Source organism: Dendropsophus ebraccatus, chromosome 11 (genome assembly GCF_027789765.1).
Source record: "Dendropsophus ebraccatus isolate aDenEbr1 chromosome 11, aDenEbr1.pat, whole genome shotgun sequence".
Classification (NCBI taxonomy): Eukaryota; Metazoa; Chordata; class Amphibia; order Anura; family Hylidae; genus Dendropsophus; species Dendropsophus ebraccatus.
This window is the reverse complement of record NC_091464.1, coordinates 51,316,169-51,330,929: the sequence shown is the minus strand read 5'-3', so window position 1 is coordinate 51,330,929 and position 14,761 is coordinate 51,316,169. Positions and strand designations below refer to the sequence as shown.

General features: G+C 40.0%; 1 protein-coding gene across 1 annotated transcript in view; it reads right to left on the bottom strand.

Annotated features, from left to right (window-relative positions):
* Positions 1–4,422: 4,422 nt before the first annotated feature.
* Positions 4,423–14,761, bottom strand: part of APOO (apolipoprotein O) — a 54,738-nt gene continuing 44,399 nt past the window's right edge. Inside the window, exons 6-9 of the mRNA XM_069944367.1 lie at positions 14,644–14,735; positions 9,069–9,173; positions 6,820–6,908; positions 4,423–4,617 (exon numbers count right to left, since the gene is read on the bottom strand). Coding sequence (XP_069800468.1) covers positions 6,825–6,908; positions 9,069–9,173; positions 14,644–14,735 — 281 coding nt within the window. The 3' untranslated portion in view covers positions 4,423–4,617; positions 6,820–6,824. The remainder of the gene's footprint in view (positions 4,618–6,819; positions 6,909–9,068; positions 9,174–14,643; positions 14,736–14,761) is intronic.

Sequence of the window (14,761 nt, the reverse complement as noted above, 5' to 3'; positions counted from 1 at the left end):
CATCTTTTGTGTGGTAATTGTTTGCAACCACTATTACTATTATGTAAGATCTGTAGGAAGGCCAAGTCTATGTTAAACCTTGAGGGTTTTATGAAATGCAGGATAAAACCTGAACTGAGTCTACCTTTTGTGAACAAAATAGCATATTAAGATTGGAATTCTAATCTGATTGAATTTTGAAAACCTTTGACCAGTTATAAATGAAGTATGATTTATCCCGTGCTTCTGTCTTTTGGTATCTACAACCTAGACATTACATGGACTCAGGGAAGACTGGTCATTGTAACCACTGCCTTGAATGCCTTCTCCGGGGAGTTATCTGTCTGCTTTACAGGACCCCCCTCCCCCCTTAGTTTCTACCATTTTAGAAATATCAATTGACCATTTTGGAGGTTATTTTCTCCCTATATTTTTTGGTCCACTTAACTTTTGAGTGGTATCTCTGCAAAGGTACATCCCCTGCAGTGGAGGAAGGGATCAGTAAGTTGGACGGAGGGGTGTGAATGATCTAAGCTGTAAAACCACAGACAACCAATGGACAAGCACTGTTACTTTACATTTGTGACTTTGGGTCCATATACACAGAAAGATTATCTGACAGATTATCTGCCAAAGATTTGAAGCTAAAGCCAGAAACAGACTATAAACAGAAATCGAGTCATAAAGAAAAGCCTGTGATTTTTCCAATCCATTCCTGGCTTTGGCTTCAAATCTTTGGCAGATAATCTTTTTGTGTAAATGGACCCTTAGTTAAATCAATAATCTAGTAATAAATCATTTCAACATTGTAGATAGTGGTCTACGTAGCGTACCAAGGATCAAGTAATAGTTGCTGCTGTAGCTCTTCTTATCAGTCAAGTCTTCCTGGAAATGTCTGTTACCATGGAAAACGTGTTGCAGAATAAATATCTTCGGAGCAAGAGCAGATGCCTACTTGTACACTGATCAGGACTTTGTAACACAGGAGGCTTTGCTGCTTGCTGCACTTACATATCAAGCATTTCTGACCTTTGAGATTAAAAAAAAACCTCTTCATTCTCTAATGTACAAATTCCACACATTACTATCACTATTCTGTACAAGTCTAAATTTGCAGGAATAGTTTTAAACAGGACTCAACTTCTCATCTGCTGAACGGACTTCAGGACAGATCTTGGATTAAAAGCAGCTATCCGACGGTATAAGCACTTTGGGGGGGTGGGGGGCGCGCTCAGATTGTGTGTAGAGAATCGCTTTAAGGGTGTCTTCACACCTACCAGATCTGCAGCGGATCTCACTTCTGCGGATTTGCAGCGAGATCAGCTGCGGATCCAGTATCATTCACCCCTATGATAGCACATACTCGCAGCAGGATTTTCATCGCGCTGTGAATATGTGCTTTAACCCCCCCCCCCCCCCCCCGCTGTCCGCAGCAAACTAGAGGTAAAAAAAAAAAAGGTTTAAAATAATGTAGTAGATAAATACAAAGAAGGCGGCAAGGAAAGCTAATCATATGCTGGGCTGTATAGCTAGAGGTATAACCAGTAGGAAGAGGGAGATTGAGTGTTAGTTCACAATCAAAATGTGGAACATCTACCATGCAGTTGGGTTGTTTGTTGCCTGGAAAACACATGACTGATAAAACTATGCGTTGTTGTTGTTGTATGTGAAGCATTTTTCTGTGTTCTTCATACCATTCCAGTGACAACAGGTTCCACTGACTACAGTCACAGCTGGTTTCCAGTAAGGTAAATTGCTACAACAATTACCGTCTATGGTGCTTAGTACTCACTGACATTAGGCTTTTATAGAGCTACACAAGGCCTTACTGTCTCCAATCAAAAAAAAAACCTTGACACGATCCATCAGATTCTGCAAGTAGGAGGGTATTCTCCCTTAGAAGCATTATTTAGGGGTGAATGTCTCTGTATATAAGACCCCAGAAGATGCATTTATAGTAAAGCAAGAGGAGTCTCGTTGCTGCATACAACCTCCACATCCTACCTTACAGACTCTGCGTACATGGCTTTACCATATGTATTAGCCCTTTCTTTTTACAAATCTGTAAGTTAGCTGAGAAAAGAGGCAATGCATCCTGCCAAATGAAGATTGGCAGCGTCTGATTTTACAGTAGGTCTAGTTATAAGCAAACCATGTTTATTTTAATGATTAACCTTTACAACTGTCCAATAACCTGAACTGTCTTCCTTCTCATATCATAAAGGTATACAGCCACAAACAATTAGCTTGGGTCATAGGGCACAGCGGGGAATCACTTGAACTAATGTATGGACTGAATGACCTTACCTCACATTCCCTTTTATGAGTCAATAAGAAAAACATACTTGTAGAAAAAGATCCGATGTGCCTTAAAGCTTATAGCCATTGATATATGCAGGCAAATATTTAAGTCTACATTATGTAACAGATTCTCCATTACTAATACAGCAGTTAATACAGGCTAATGCTGCAGTGCACCAGAATTTTCTGATATTTACTGTTTGTACATTTAGTTGTATTGCATGCCAGCCAGTTCCTTTTAGTTCCTTTTTGTCTTCCAAGACAAATATACCCTTTGCCCTATATAACCCTCTAACTTCAGTTTAAGATTAGCTCACATGCTAATAGGTGCTCAGGTACCACTGTTTAGAGCAGGGAATCTCTTCATAATGAGAGATTCCCCACTCCTCTAAACAGGGCTTCCCAGGCAGAAACTTCTGCTTGGTGGGAGCCCTGTCTGTACTGCCCCCGAACACAGAATTGGCGCAGAATCCTGCCTGCTATCTGTTTGAATGGAAGGGTTTGCACTAGGGATGGTCCGAACCCTCCGAGGTTCGAGTTCGGACAGCGGGCAGGCAGCAGGAATCATTACCGACAGTTCGAGTTCGTACAAACCCGAACCGAACTCGGTTCAGACCATCCCTAGTTTGCACGCCTCTGCTCTCTGTGCCTCTCCGCTCAAAGAATTGACCTGATCTAGCACCGATTGCTCACAGGGTTTCCACACAGACTTTTGGCGCCGATTCCGTAGTGTGAACAGCCCTAAGGTAAAGCATAGTGATGTACCTGATGGTACCTTTGCTTTAAAGCAAACCCGTCAGGTGATATAATCTAGAAAAAAAATGATGCAAAGAAAGACGGTGAGTTCTGTGATTTATAGGTTCATATTATTTAAAACAGGATTTCTGAGTAAAAAGCAGAGGAACTCCTTACAATGAGAGTTGTGACAAACCATCTTACATAGGCTCATTGACAACCTTTCCTTTATGAGTGAGTATTACTACTATTATTAGTTATGTTTAAAGCGCCCTTCATTCCCGAGCGCTGTACATATAATAAAGGGGTTAACACATAAGAGTGTACACATACAGAATGTAACATAAAATCAAGAACAACATGAAAAAAGTAAATGAGACTTGTACATTGGGAGAGAGGACCCAGCCGACGAGGGCTTACAAGAGAATGCTGTTAACCACTGTGTGGGCAGGGTAAGCAGGACTCTTACTTTCTCTCTTAGGAGCCCTATCAGGATTTACTCTTTTTATTTAGATGTTGTGTTCCAAACCATATAAGCCTGTATATTAGAGAGCTGTATCATATGCTGTTTTCAGACAGGGTACCATAAATTCACTGACAGCTTTGCTTTAAGGATGGTCCTTATGTGTAAATCATTTGCTTTATGGTTGCAATTTTGTACAGATGTTAAAGTACACAGGGAAATTTTCCCTTTGATTTTCCAGTTTGCCCATATGTTTTAGTAACTTTTTATTACCCCAATATTGAAGCACTGCAAAATATGTCAGCACTAAAGATTAACAATTTAACTGTAGAGTTACCAGTTTCATAAGGATTAAAGAGCCTTTTATAATGGGCTTACAAAATCAATTTGAAATCTTTAATGTTATCATTAAAACTATTACAGTGAAATTACCAAAACTAATCTTTGTCTATACTCTCTAAGGGTACAAACACACAGGCTGGATCTGCAGAGGATCCCTTGCCTGTTAATTTCTATGAGAATACATACTGGCAATGGGATTGACATCCCACTGCAAGTATGTAAGTGACAGCTGACGTCTGGACTTCCCGCTCAGCCAATTAGTGGCTGCAGTGGGGCAGCGCACTGATTGGCTGACCCAAACGTCCATCTGGAACCCCTCGAATCAAGCAGGAGCAAGCAGTATGCTCCGACTGGCGGGGGGTTAATTGGGCTGTCACTTACATACTCACAGTGGGATGCAAATCCCGCTGCGAGTATGTCTTCCCATAGAAACTAACAGGCAAGGGATCCGCAGCGGTGTTTGTACCCTAATACCAATTTGTGTCAGGGCAAAGTAAAGAAAGCAAATATGTGACACTACCACTCCATCAGATACGACTAACTCTGCACCTGGTATAGTAGATAATGAAAAAACAGTGGATATGATTTTCAGGAGCCAAAGCTATTTGCAAATCAAACATATTTATTAGCTGGTGTACACTTTGTACATAAATAACAGACTTTGACTTTGGATAGCCATTGCTTCATGGTGATTGCTGCCTTGTTTTACAGATCCTCAGATGCCTCAGTGCAGTTGTGGATTTCCTGAGTTGCACTAGAAGCTGTTCCACAACCAAAGTGCAAATCATATGGAACATCTGAAAGACAGCAGGAAAACAAATAAGTAAAATACTCTCAATTTCCACATACATACATTCTAAGAAGCTTGAAGAAAAATTAAAGGGAAACTATAAACAAATCTCCTGTTATGTACTTGTAGCAGCAGAGCTGCTGATTCCTGTGCAGGTATTCATATTTTTTCTGTGGCACAGTTTTTGAGTATTTTGAACCTAAGCAAATGAAAATTAGGCCATTAGCCTCTCCTCGGCATTGGAACCGCCCACCCACCACCTTTTAGCTTTGTCTCCTTCCTCGGACCAGTAAGCGCACAAATGCAAGTTTTTCTGAGAAGAGAAATGTGGCTACTTCTGCATAGATGTAGGAGGGGATGTACAGGCTCGGGTGTGTGGGACAGTACACTGAGGGGCCGAGGAACACCTCCAGTGCACCAGACTAATTTATATATTTCCCTACTACACAACAGGTACATAACATAATACATACATTCATACATACAAAAGGGCCTATTACACGGGTCGTCAGAGGAGCAAACGAGCGCTCTCAGCACTCGTTTGCTCCTCGTTCCCCGCTCGCTGCTGCCGCTATTCAACGCGGCAGCAGCGAGCGGGTGAGTGCGGGAGGGGGCGGCGGGGAGCTGCGGGGGGGGGCTGCCCGGGTGATCGCTGATCGTCCGGGCAGCCCATAGGATATAGCAGCGTCTGCTGCCGATGCTCCTATTCAACGAAGCGCCGGCAGCAGATCGCTGCTATATCAGTCGCTTGTTTTTCAACATGTTGAAAAACAAGAGACTGCAACGATCAGCCGACATGAACGATGTCGGCTGATCGTTGCACTGTATTCTACAGGACGATTATCGTCCATAGCGGCCGAATACGGAAGATAATCGTTCCGTGGAATAGGGCCTTAAGTTTGTACGTAAGTTTGTATGTACGAACCTGCTGTTAGTTTATCTTTACCTTTTTCTGCAAATCTTTCAGTGTAAACAAACATCATTTGATCATTTGTAAGGATTGATGGGAGTACACTGTGTAAAACCAAGGAACACCCACCTGTTAATTAAATTTACAAAGTTTTGTAGCAATTTATCTTTTTGTATAAATTGCTATAGTTCAAGACAACAAATCCTCTCGTCGTCCGTTAAATGATTGCTTTAGCCAATTTACCTGTACGTGTAACGGACCCTTGGTCAACAACATTACAAATAGTCCGACATGTGATAGTTAAGAACAAGCAAAGTCTTTGCCTGGAACTGATAGAAGCATAGTTGGCACTGGCAGCAGTAATTTCTGTTTTCTAGACTCTCTCATCCAGCAGTTTAATAAGTAACCCACAGCACTGTCTAGAGGACTTGTGGTTTTTTCAACAATCAGGTCACAGAACCATTTTAAATAATAAACCAGTGAAACAACATGTAGTTCATGTACAATCTTTATGCCTGCACAAAATAGGACAAATCAATAGGTACTTGATAGAATGATGTGACTGTGATGTGTGGGGACTGTAAAACAATTCTAATAATGACTACAACAAAGGCAGGATAGGTAGCAATCAACCAAATACTTTTGTATGTCTGGGCAAACAGGTTATGTTTTCTACCTCCCCACCAACAATAAATCACAAATGCAATGATAAAAGATACGGGTTGTGTGGTCATAGCACGTTTGTTTTGAAGGTACTTTATATAAAACAACAAATAAAAACAGAACAGGGAATATATCAATTGGAAGTCTTGGCCTACAACTTCTGAATAGGGAAACTTTAGAAAACCCTTAAATGCCCTAACAGCACTATAATAGTGAATTCTTGTTTATGTTATTGTGTAATTTTTTATGCTATTAACCAAATCACAGTACTATTGTTTCCAAGCTATCATTCTGATAACTGTCCAGGGTAAATGTACACAAATAAAATCACTGATGAAACCATACTCTATCATCAATCTTTATTGACTGTGCCAACATATAGTACATACAGACAGTTATCCCGAGGCTGAAGTACACCAACTCTGTTCTCACTGTAGTGCAGGCCTAAACAGCTATGGATAGGATATCAATTGTATTATCCTGGAAAACCCCTTTAAGAGCTCACTGATGAGATCATTGGCTTCTAATAAAATTAGTCCTAGTGTAGGTGTATATTAAGGAAATGACATTTTGAGCCTCTATGGGGGCACATGCCAGTCAAAGTGTAAAATATACATTGGCATACATGTAACTCACCTTTACTAGGAGCTTTCAGAGGAAGTCTTTTGTTGAGTTGTATCAGCTGATGACGGATCATTGCTTACTGCTTGATCTGAACTTACAGGCTTTAAAATGAAAAATAAATTACTACATATTATACAGTACTATGTTTTCTCTCCGACAATTTAAAGCGGTACATCGCTTTAAGATTTTTACATCAATAGACTGGCTCCAGTGCTTCAGTCTGGGCCGTCCAAGGATAGACAGCTGTGCGTGGGAACCAGGCTGCAGTTAACAAAAAAAAAGGGCTGCTCCGGCATCCCCGCTTTGGCGGCGGTCTATTGATGTAAAAATCTTAATACAATGTACCTGCTGGTACATTCGCTTTAAATATTAAAATTCTTGCAAAACATTTAAAAGATTGTAATGTAGGTGTTAAGTTATTCTCTCAATTGTCTCTGAAGCTGAAATACTAGTAGAATTTCCCATGACAAAATAGGCCAGATATTTAAGGAAGTAGAAGTTCTGCTTTTCAGTGTTTTGATTCACATTTTATGTAGCTAAATTTAACATAAAACATATTCTATAGTAAGTTCATGGTCATCCTCCATGCCACAAATGAACTGACAACAGATTAAAGAAAACCTCTCACCATAAAATTGCTGTCTAATCATCCTGTTATAGAGCAGGAGAAGCTCAGCAGACTGATATATAAATTTATAGGAAAAGATTCAAAACAACTTATCATTTATTGATTGAAAACTCTTATTGTTCTATACTTAGTCTGGTAAGTGATCCTATCTCTACATTGGACACTAACCCAGAATAAGTATTTCAATCAATAAATTACAAGTTATGATGAATATATATATATATATATATATATATATATATATATATATACATACACTCATCGGCCACTTTATTAGGTACACCTGTCCAACTGCACGTTACCACTTAATTTGTAATCAGCCAATCACATGGCGGCAACTCAGTGCATTTAGGCATGTAGGCATGGTCAAGACAATCTCCTGCAGTTCAAACCGAGCATCAGTATTGGGAAGAAAGGTGATTTGAGTGCCTTTGAACGTGGCATGGTTGTTGGTGCCAGAAGGGCTGGTCTGAGTATTTCAGAAACTGCTGATTTACTGGGATTTTCACGCACAACCATCTCTAGTGTTTACAGAGAATGGTCAGAAAAAGAAAAAACATCCAGTGAGCGGCAGTTCTGTGGGCGGAAATGCCTTGTTGATGCCAGAGGTCAGAGGAGAATGGGCAGACTGGTTGGAGCTGATAGAAAGGCAACAGTGACTCAAATAGCCAACCGTTACAACCAAGGTAGGCAGAAGAGCATCTCTGAACGCACAGTACGTTGAACTTTGAGGCAATGGGCTACAGCAGCAGCAGACCACCCATTACTAGCATGGTGTACCTAATAAAGTGGCCGGTGAGTGTATATATTATTTTATTTATTTATTTTTTTGAAACTTTAAAGAACACTTGGAAGCTAAAATATTGAAAATATGCCAATCACGTCACTCAGTCTCGCTAGCCTCAGGAGATCCTCTTCACCGGGAAACCAAGAGAATGTTTAAGAATACTGTACTTTATATTTAGTATGAATTGAATATGAGATGACTTTCGGTAGCCTAAACCGTCACTTTTACAGACCTTCCGTTAAAGAGTTAGTTCTCCAATATGTTATTTATGAGGTGTCTTATAATTTTTACTATTCATGCCTGAAGGTCATATCCTCATACTGTAGCTATATACATGTAGCAGATACACAATTGTTTACACTTTGTAGTTTTATAGTTGTTTGAGCACAATGTATTTAGCACACCATATAAATTTAGCACTGGGACCTTCAGCTCAGCAGGTGACTCTGACTCAAACCAGGGCATCGTATGTTCGCTTTAAGCCTTCATATCACTGGTTGAGGTGGGTCACTGCTACGGTCAGTGCCTAACTGAATGGGCATTTCCTTCCATTTTCTGTGTAATGAGAATAGATAAAGAAGTGGAGATCAGCAGGGACCTGTTCATAAAGGCGGCTGCTTTTGTAGGGTCTGGATTTTATACACATAACTGAATGATTAATAGGTGGAGCTCAGTACAGTGTACATAAAACAGCCTTGTAAATACATATAAAGAACCTGTCCCTTTACATGAGCATGCCAGAATCAAGGTGGTCCTTGTAGACTTACAATATAATGGATGATAGTTTGAGGTTTTATAGCCATGGAAATACATTTCTGTATATTCTCTACATTGATATAAACTTACTGTATCATGTTTTTTTGAGGATTTCTTTTTTCCACCATCTTTCCACAAAGACTCTAAAGTAACAAGTCCTTGGAGACTCCAGTCATACACGACTGTACCGGCATCCTTGAAAAGAAGGAACAAACTTATTAAAACATTATGAAGCACACAATGTCCTAGGAACATTTCTTTGCTGAACCTTCACTTGTCTTTTAGGAAACTGCATTTATACTTTACAAGAGTGATTCAGCTAATAGAGGAGGTCAGGTTTAGGAAAATCAAGTACATCAGAATACATGTGCCGTGTATGACAAGCCTTCTCTCCAAGGGTGTATTCTCCGTCTGGTGTCCCACAGTCTTTATGTATGAGGCATTTGGTTTGCAGAATAGGATATTATTGACCAAGTATATACAAGGAAGTAATGTCTTTCTTTTAGATAAATATAACAAGTGATCCCTTTTACATATCACCTTCTTCACAAGAGGCTCCAGATGGTAACAGTTTAGATACATAGGGCCTCATTTATCAAAACTTAAACATCTTTCTGTAGTTAAAAAAATAAAAGAAGATGAAAAAAATATAACTAGGCCTCATTTAGACAGCTGCATTCTGTTTATTACTGCACTGGCCAGATGTACTACAGCAGTAAATGGGACACAGACGGCAGGATTGGGGGTCTGCTGTGTTTTTATTGTTCCACATCAAACACTATTCCTGGTGATTCTGTGACATTTTTCACAATTTACTTTAATGAGAAAAAAATGCACGAGAGAAAACCACATGTAAACAAGTGTAGTTTTTACATGCAGCACTGGGATTGAGGCCTCAGGCCCCATTCAGGGGCCTAACTAGAAATGGCTGGTCCCCATAGCAAACTTTTGATAGGGCCCCCCGACTGACCACTAAACTGTTAAAGGAGAAGTCCGGCAAAAATTTTAATTAAAGTACTGTATTGCCCCCGAAAGTTATACAAATTACCAATATACACTTATTACAGGAAATGCACATAAAGTGTTTTTTCCCTGCACTTACTACTGCATCAAGGCTTCACTTCCTGGATAAAATGGTGATGTCACGACCCGACTCCCAGAGCTGTGCGGGCTGTGGCTGCTGGAGAGGATGATGGCAGGGGGTCACTGAGGGACACAGGGCACTGGAAGGACACTGAGCATCCCTCTGCCATCATCCTCTCCAGCAGCCACAACCGGCACAGCTCTGGGAGTCAGGTCGTGACATCACCATTTTATCCAGGAAGTGAAGCCTTGATGCAGTAGTAAGTACAAGGAAAAGCACTTTATGGGCATTTCCCGTAATAAGTGTATATTGGTGATTTGTATAACTTTTTGGGGGGCAATACAACACTAATAAAAATTTTCGCCGGACTTCTACTTCAAGTGTAGTCATAACTACATAACTACAAGTACTGTTTAGGAGTGTTGAAGTTAAAGGGACATCTGCAAATGGTGGGAGGCCACCATGTGCTGCAAATGATGACAGTTCAGGGGGCCCAGTGTATTGCAAGAGCAGGCAATGGGGCCCCCTGATGTAGCGGGCCCCATAGCAGCCGCTATGGCTGCTATAGTGGTAGTTACACCCCTGGCCCCATTTATATCATGCTTTTTGCCATACTTTAGCGTGCACAGCAGGAAAGCTCCCAACCTACTGGCCTGGCTGTTCGGTTAAACATGCTTTATAAAGCCACTGTAAGCAAATGCTGATCTCGATGATTGGCTGCACATCAGTACCTGTAAAATGGCCCTAAAGCCTGGAAAAACCTTAGTCTAGGAACAAACATTGCAGATATACTGCAGATTTTCTGCAGTAGCAAATGAGTGGATCCAGCTGGAAGGAAAAATTTTAAGGAAGATGTTATTATTCCCCCTTCCAACTGAATCTAAAAGATATCAGTGTATTTAAAGAGGCAGATCTTTAATCAGAAGCAGCCCTGCATGCGTAAACATACCCTTATATATAATGTGGATTTTTTGCTGGTACGTCAATGATAAAATCTGCCGGATACTTAGTACGTGTGAACATATGCTTAAAGGGGTTGTCCCATCTGCCAAGAATTCATATCGGCCATGTTAATTTCCTGTTTCACAGCGAGGTGAGTGAGGGCGAGACACAACTCGGCATCACTGTGTCTTCCACAGAGCTTAGACATGTTTCCAGGGACAATCCAAGCCCTGGAGATGGATGTAAGCTCAGTGGGACAGAGGGAAAGGGAGTAATGCTACATTTACTGCTCCTAAGGATCCTGGCCACCCAAGTGCATCGCAGCACGGCCACCACTCTCAGAGCTAAGAACTGTGGTCGGGAACCTAGACAATGAGCTGACAACACTACAAGGACCAAGGAGCCAAACTAGAATATGAACATTCATGGTTTACATTGTTGGCTGCTTTAAATAAATGGAAAACTGGAAACTCTAGGGGTTTATATTACAAAGAAAAACCTCTTTATTTTATGACTAAACAGCTTTATTTCCCAAGGGATTTAAAACCCTTTGCAATGAGAAACAACTATCCGTATTGGCGAAGCTCCCAGCTAGATAATGATTTTGTAGCTCTGACTCAGATATTGGATTTTCATTTTGGAAAAATTTGTTGTGGATCAGTGGCAGACCTCAAAGGCGTACCGTCAGGTTTCTGTAATGGATTTGCAGCTGTTATGATAAGAATATGGAAGGTGATTGGCCTTATTCACAGGGGCTGATGCGTATTCAGGATAACCAAGGCATGTCTTTTATTGATATGTGGTTTTAAATTTATGTTGGAAAGATCTGTGACATCTGAGAAGCAAAATGGATCTCTCGTTAGAATTAATGGTACACAGTTTTTACATTGATTCCAAATGGATTTCAACAATGAATCAGTTCTGGAATGCATGTAAATGTTTTCCTTTATAAGCATGCGGAAAATCGTTATATCGTTCTAATTTAAACTATAATCTCCCTGTGTAATTGCAGGCAACAAATAAAATCGTTTTTGTGTCGATGATTGTTGATTTAGATCTGACCCTAAAATCGTTGTTAATAGGTTGCTGTAATTCCACATTCGTTTACTGTAGTTCCACGTTTGTTCACTAATCGTTCAGTGTAATTGCACATTGTTCATTGTTTTGCTGGGCTCAGATGGAGTAAACAATCGTAATAACGATCGTTGTTGTGATTCTATGTTATATGGTGAATGATTTCAGGTTAACAATAAACAATGCCATTTGCAATCGTTAGTTGTTAATTTTTAAAAATCGCTCCATCTAATAGGACCCTAAGACACAGAGCAGCAAGGACTTAATGCGCTTCTGTATTGCATGTGTACACACCCCTATATTTTTTATCTTTATTCTTTGGTCTTGTTAGACAGGGAAACAAATTTAACATTCTCACCAGACTATTTCTGAGAAATATTTCAATATTCTGAAAAAAGAGAACTTCTTTTACTGCTTCCTATTTTACAGTACGTCAGACACTTAGAGGATGGTTATACATTTGCAGAGGGTAAGAGGTTCTGCAATGAAAATGTAAGCTTCAGCACTCTTATGTGTTTTTGTGCAATAATGCGCTGTATTTTGTGGTTAAAGAGAACCTGTCACCATGAAAATGCTATCTAATTTATTGGTATAATGTTATATACAGCTGAGTAGGTTGATGTATAGTTTTATGGAAAAAGATTTGGTATAACTTGTTGTTTATTTATTGATTATTGAAATCTGTAATCTTTCCATGCTACAAAAGACATATCTATCTGCTCAGTGCTCCTTGCTCTATAACATGATAGAGATAGATTAAATAGCATTCTCATGGAAACAGGTTCCTTTTAAGACTCACAAAGCATTGCACTAGTATGTTTTTTAGTGACCTTTAAATCCACTCCCATTTAAAAAAACAAAACAAAACAATCTTCTTAAGAAATCTAATGTAGAACTAGGTTCTAGAAATGGCTCAATGTAGTATAATATCACATCGGCTGTCTATTAAGCGGGGCAGGAACAAAATACCACAGAACAAACAGTGCTTTCTTCCAGCGGATGAAACAATTAGTATTTTGTCTGTTGGCAGATATGGCTCACAGAGTTCTCTCTTATTCTACATGAATGGGCTGTATGAAACCCACTTGGATCTGGAATAAGCAAAGTAATAATTAAGCCAAGTCTCCATATCTAATTAATCATGTGGGAGAATTTACTCATTTATTATGTGACTATATGTAGAATGTGTTATAACAGGAAAAGATAGGTGATAATCTGTAAACCAAAGTAAAATAAAAGCCATCAAATATTAATGAACTATCTTAAGATCCTACTTAAAGTGACACTGTCACCCCCTATTTGCATTTTCACTGCTCTCCACAGGTGTAAAGGGTCAATGTTACAGCTTTCATTACTTATTTTATATCACACCTCATGATGCTTGTTCTGGTAAAACGTTGTTTTTATCACCTGTGGATTGGTATATGTGGGTGGGGCCTCGGGGCTTTTGTGCCACATCGCTCCGTCCCCCATCCCCTAGATTGTCCCACACCAATGGCTGCTGAGGGGGCGGGGCCAATGCGGTAATGCTGTCACGGATGGGGCGGGGCTAAGTGGCACTAGGGGAGGAGCGATGTGGCACAAAGGCTGCGAGGCCCCGCCCACATATACCAATCCACAGGTGATAAAAACGACTTTTTACCAGAACAAGCACCATGAGGTGTGATATAAAATAAGTAATGAAAGCTGTAACATTTACCCTTTACACCTGTGGAGAGCAGTCAATGCAAATAGGGGGTGACAGTGTCACTTTAAGACACAGATCAGAATGAGCCCTGTGTACAGAATAAGGATAGTTTGCAAAAACAAGCATGCTCAGGGAATATATTTACATCCATTATTTCCGGCATATCATCAGTACTCATTAAGCAGGAATGAAGCTCATCTCCATGAAGTTGGAAAATGTCGTCAGCAGTGACTCCCTTCTTAGCACTGGGTTTCTCCCAGCATAGAAATCAGATAGGCTTCAGCTTAACAATCACAACTGCTATGGCCAGAAATCCTAAAACTTGCTTGTGGCATATAGAAATCTCATAGCTTTGTCAGTTTGGTTGGCTATTAGTCTGGCCGATCGGGAGTTATCTGTGTCATAATTTATTATAATGCACAAAGTCCCATTCACACTCCTGCTTTTGGCTAAAAACACTACTTGTGAACCCAGAGAAAGATGTGAGCAAAACTCAATTGTGCATGAGAATGTAAACAATATGTTTTAATATAACAACTAATTTTAGTCATTTTAATTATAAGATCCATTGTGAATGGGAAACGTTGTTTTCATGTCTTTTAACAATTGCATTTTGCCAAAGGGTAGGTCATGTTGCATGCAGGAGCTTTTTGTTTTTTAGAAGACATCTGTGATGCTGTAATGTATTGTACTGTGCACGCTAATGTTGACATTCGATCTTTTGAAGGTCAGAATGTGACCAAGAAGAGTAAAGAACATTTGTGCCCCTAGTGGAGACTATGTATACTGCACTACTGTCACATGTCAACACAGACCAAACACTCAGGTAACTACTTAAATATGTAACTAAGGCAGAAATAACCTATTGTAAGGCTCACCTTGGCAATTGTAGCTGCTTGCTGGGGGTAGTAAAGAGAGGCACCAATTCCCATAAACCCAAGTGGATAAATTATTTTCTTTACTCTTGAACCTGTTTGTAAGAATAATAAAGTTAAA